We start from the raw sequence: 5,194 nt of genomic DNA, 5'->3' as shown, positions 1-5,194 counted from the left end.
AATTACATTACAAAGACTGATGGGCCTATAATTAGAAATCTTTGCAGGGTTAGAGTTTTTAGGGATCAACACAATGGATGTAGAGTTTACCCCTTCTGGCATGATTCCAGTATCAAAAAAGTCCTTAACCGCTGCAATCACATCATCTCTGACAATGCTCCAGTTCCGCTGAAAAAACCTCGCGGGGAAACCATCTGGCCCTGGCGCTTTAAGTGGCCCTATTTGAAACATTGTGTCAGATATCTCTTTATCAGAGAACGGCGCACAAAGTTTAGCATTTTTCTCGTCAGTCACCATTTGCTCCAATAAATCAAGGACCGGGCCTGGTACAAGTGTTGCGTCCACCGAGAAAATCTCGTGAAAGTATTTATTTGCAATCTCACTCATCGCTGCAAATTCTGAGTGCACCACACCAACACTATCAGTTAATTGTCTGATTTTGTTTTTCCGTGCCCTCCATACCGCCTTATTCTGGAAGAACTTTGTATTTCTATCCCCTTCTTTCAGCCATGAGATTCTCGATCTTTGCAGCCGCATCATCTCTTCTTGATAAAGCAACTCATTCATTTTATCTGTCACCCTGTGAATATCCTGTTGATCCGCATTCATGTGCACAAGTTCCTCAAGCTGGGATCTGGATTTTGCAAGCTCCCTTGTAACATTACCGAATTTCCTACCCCATCGACCGAGTGAGATCATTGTTTTTGATAGGGCGTCACGCAGCTGGGCTAGGTTGCGTACACCCCCCACCGTGTCCCATGCCTCCTTGATCACCTCTGGCAATGTTCCATCAGACTCCCAGAACAGTTCATACCGCCTCGGTCTAGCACCCATCGGCCCTTGGTCGGCCGATGCTTTGAGCAATAACATTATATGGTCTGAACATGGTGAAGGAATATGTGAAACAACAGAGAAAGCAAACAGGTTCCTTCACATGTTTGTAGCTACCGCTCGATCCAGTCGAACCCGTACATTATTTGCAGCAGCTCATTTATTGTTGTAGGTAAAAGGTACCCCTACGAAACCGAGATCCACCAAACCACATACCTCCAAACAGTCCCGGAAAGCAACCATTTGAGTTTCAGCTCTCGGGGTCGCCGACATATGTTCAAAGTCCCACATAGCCTCATTAAAATCTCCCACTACTAACCACGGTAAGTCACTCGTGGTTTTCAGGTTCTGCAGCTTTTCCCACATAATATGTCTATTCTCAACCCTCGGCTCTCCATATACACAAGTGATCCTCCATTTTTCTGCGTTTTGGTCTACCTGCACCTGAGCATCAATATAACGATCGGTTTTGTCAAGGATCTCCACCACATACGACTCATGCCAATACAGAGCCAACCCACCACTCATGCCTGCACTATCCACACCACAAAACCCCTTCAGGCCGAGACGACCACGAATCCTCCTCATCTTTTCCGCCTTTTGCCTAGTTTCACATAGAAAAACCAAATTGGGGGAATGCGACTGGCAAATAGTCGCGAGCTCACGAACTGTCCAGGAATTCCCCCCTCCCCGGCAGTTCCAGCTGAGTAGACTCATTGGGCTCGGCGGTCCTCCAGCACGGAGGCCGCCTCATCAGACATTATTGAATCAACTCCATCAACCTCTCCTCCCTGCTTCCTCCTTTTTACTATTGGCACCTTCCCTGGTGTTGCATTGCTTACACCACCACAAGCTGAAGTATCCGCAGCTACTGCATATTCTAGCTGCAAAACTGTATTTGAGACTTTGCCTACCAGGTTTGGGACCTCCTGGCCTCTCACATTAATAGACCCATCAACATTTATCAATCTTTTCTTGATATTCTTTCCATCCTCGCCCAACACCGGATTGTCAACGGGTGCCGCTTGCCCCACGCTGCCTTGCCCGCTTACTGGTGCCTGCCCACGGCCACCTCTACCACCGCCTCCACCACCATCTCCTCTCCCGCCTCTCCCTCTTGCACCCATAGATCCACCTCCTCTCCCTGAACCCATCCAGCTCCCTCCTCTATCGCCTCCACCTGCCCCAGATAGTTCATTAGTCCAGTGTAGCCAATCTCCCCACTCGCACGAAGCAGGTTCATGTATGCCATCACCACATTCTTCCACTACATGCCCCATACGTCCACAGAAAAACAAAAATCTGGGAGCTTCTCATATCTAACTGGATACTTCTTCCTCTCTTTCAATGTGATTGGCACAAATCTCACCAAAGGTTCATCCACGTTCACGAAAACTCTTACTCGAAGATGACTAGAAGGGTTAATCCTTCCTTCATTAACAACCACTTAAAGGGAGGCTTTCCCACCTTCTTTGCCACCTTCTCCGCCAGCTCTTTCTTCCGTGTGAGGCCGTCCGGGAGGCCTTTAATACGTGCCCATAGCGGATACATGTCCAGTGCATACTCCGCCACATCGGTGAATCCATCATATTCAACAAGAACCATTGGATCCCTTCGAAACTGCCAAGGACCTCCCTCCATTACCCTCTTCCAGTCTCCAAAGCAGTGCCATTGAGCCAAGAACAGATTCGGCCCCTTGATGTTGAACGTGACTCCACTAATTCGAAAGGAAAATGAAAAAGAAAACTACCACACAAAAGCTCATTGTGGCTTCACTAATTCTCAAACCTCAACTTTTACTAAATTGAACAAATCAATTACACACTTTCAAGAATCATAATTCGCACATGTTGAACGGATCGCAAACGTACTATCGTTCGCGATCGATGTTCAACAGTTCAAGTAGCTATCCTTAGAAAAACGTTAAAAAAACAGTTCAAGTGGCTGTTACAATCATATTAGTTGTTCCTTTGGACGACCTGGAGCTTGACACCGTTCTTGAAGTTGGTGACGATGGAGAACTGCAGCTGCAGCGGGGACTCCATTCCGGGCGAGTGTCTGAAGACGTAGCGGCGGTAGAGGTGGATGACAGTGAGCTTGAGCTGCTGGAACGCGAACTTCTGCCCCGGGCACGCCCGCGGGCCGATGCCGAAGGGGATGTATGCGTAGGGGTGCCTGCGTTTGCACTCCTCGCTCTCCGGGTCGAAGCGCTCCGGCCGGAAAGCTTCGGGCTCCGGGAACTGCTTCGGGTCCCTCCCCAGCACCGCCGTCGCCAGCCACACCCACGTCCCCTTGGGCAGGAAATAGCCTCCGATCTCGACGTCAGCGGTCGCCTCCCTCGAGACCACCGGGGAGCCGGGAAAGTATCGCATCGTCTCCTTCAGCACCTGCTCCAGGTAGGGGAACCTGGTGCGGAGGTCGTCGGCGTCGGGCACCACGTCCTTGGGCCCGAACGCGTCGATCTCCTGGAGCAGCTTCTCCTCCACCTCCCGGTGCGCCGACACGAGGTAGACCAGGCTCGACAGCGTGAAGGACATGGTGCCGGAGCCCGCGAGCAGGTGCTCGTAGGTGAGCGCGCTGACGTAGTCCGGCGTGAAGAGCTTCCTCATGGCGTCGCTGGTGTCGATGCCGTTGAGGAGCACGGAGAGGAAGTTCTTCTGGCCCCGGTCGGCCTGCGCCGCCCGCTCCGCCACGATGGCGTCGAGCTCCCCGCTGAGCGCCGCGTTGGTCTCGTCCATCCGCCGGTCCATGGAGCCCGGCACGCGCAGCATCATCTGCCGCAGCGGCCTCTGAAGCGCCGGCAGGAAGGTGCCGACGAGCATGGACAGCGAGCCGGACAGGTCCATCTTGAGGGACGTGGTGGCGTACAGGTGCTTCTGGATGAAGTCGCGGGGCGCGTCATGGATGATCTTCTCGTTCTCGGCGTCGTCGGCGTCCTTGGTGAGGCCGAAGTCGACGCCGAATGCGGCCTGGCCGATGACGTCGGTGAAGAGCCTGATGGAGAGGTCGGAGAAGGTGATCTCCTCGCCGGGGCAGAACAGGCTGCCCGCCCGCTCGATGTAGGGCTGGATGGCCGGAATGAGGCTCGCCAGATGCGACGGCTGGTAGATGGAGATGATCACGTTCCGCATCGCCTGCCATGTCGAGCCCCTGCACATACACGCGGTTAATTTATTAATGGGTGTGGTTAAGTCTGAGTCGACTAAGATTTAATCAAGTCTCAATCAAATGACATAACATGCAAAAAAGAGTAAGGCTAAAAGAAAAACTGAAAAAAATATCAATGTAAGATCTAATAGGATCGACTGAGACTTTGTTAATTATCAGTCGATTGAGACTTCGTTAATTATCAGTTGACTGAGACTTAGCAAGACTGTTTATTTACCATCACGTAACATAGACCAGGTGTGTTAATCTGTAGTATACGTACTTGGTGAAGAGGAGGCTCTTGTAGTGGATGGGCGAGCTAGCGATGGTGACCGGGACGCTCCTGTCGACAATGTTCTTGAACTTCTTGATGCCGGCCTCCCTGCACAGCTCCGGGTCGGCGATCACCACCAGCGGCTGCCTGCCCATGTAGAACCTGTAAATGGGCCCGTACTTCTTTGCGAGGACGCCGAACGCCTGCGAGCCATGCTTGTCCAGCAGCGGCAGGTGGCCGACGAGGCCGTATGCGAGCGGGCCGGGGACCCTGCGCAGGCGCCACGACGGCGCGTAGAAGTACACGGCGAACGCTCCGGCGGCCATGGCCGCCACCGTGAACAGCATCGCCTGGAACGACGGTGGCGAAACCACTTGGCTCCACAGTAGTGCTGCTCCCACCCCCTCCATTGTTGAGTTGCTTACCTAAGCTTGGTGAGTCTTATCCGGCCGTGGCCTCTTTCTTGGTTGGAGACAAATGGATGAAAAAGATGTGCTGGATCGCGTGGCCATGGGAGCACTTATATACACATACGGCGTAGTAAGTTGTGTGATTATTTTCTTTCCTTTATGATTGCCAAATTGGACTTTTCTCTTTGGGAGCATTCAGCCGATAAATGGCAATTTCGGGGAAAGAAACGCATGAAATTTTCCATGATCAGCTGCACGTGGCCGTAGAATAGAGAGAGAGCGATGCTCAAGTCATCGGGCCCTACGAATGCGGTCGTAACACGTCGTGACTCGTGAGTAAAGAGTGTTTTTTTCTTTTATTCTATCATGCATGTGAGATTCGTCTGTCACATTTTTTGGTTTCTGGAAGCTTGTCTTGTTTAAGATCATTACGGAATGTCGAGTTGGTTTTATGTTTCAAGGTGTATCATCATATCTCGTTGTGTATTAGCAAATCTGCTGTGAAAGAAATGCACTATTAGAGCATCTCCAT

General features: G+C 51.4%; 1 protein-coding gene across 1 annotated transcript; it reads right to left on the bottom strand.

Moving 5' to 3' along the window:
* Positions 1–2,610: 2,610 nt before the first annotated feature.
* Positions 2,611–4,709, bottom strand: LOC119289540 (cytochrome P450 711A1-like). The gene is made up of 2 exons (XM_037568844.1): positions 4,262–4,709; positions 2,611–3,981 (listed from the first exon to the last, which is right to left on the bottom strand). The coding sequence occupies exons 1-2, from the start codon at positions 4,660–4,662 to the stop codon at positions 2,790–2,792; spliced, it is 1,593 nt and encodes a 530-aa protein (XP_037424741.1). The 5' UTR covers positions 4,663–4,709; the 3' UTR covers positions 2,611–2,789.
* Between the last annotated feature and the right edge of the window lie 485 nt (positions 4,710–5,194).

This window comes from Triticum dicoccoides, chromosome 4A (assembly GCF_002162155.2).
Source record: "Triticum dicoccoides isolate Atlit2015 ecotype Zavitan chromosome 4A, WEW_v2.0, whole genome shotgun sequence".
NCBI classification, from domain to species: Eukaryota; Viridiplantae; Streptophyta; class Magnoliopsida; order Poales; family Poaceae; genus Triticum; species Triticum dicoccoides.
The sequence above is the reverse complement of the archived record's forward strand: the minus strand, read 5'-3'. Positions and strand labels throughout refer to the sequence as shown.

Bases quoted from the DNA above. Each gene is read 5' to 3' on its own strand.
- LOC119289540 (XM_037568844.1), bottom strand. From the start codon at position 4,662: ATGGAGGGGGTGGGAGCAGCACTACTGTGGAGCCAAGTGGTTTCGCCA. The intron at 3,982-4,261 runs GTACGTATACTA...GTGTATGTGCAG, and splicing joins AAGAGCCTCCTCTTCACCAA to GGGCTCGACATGGCAGGCGA.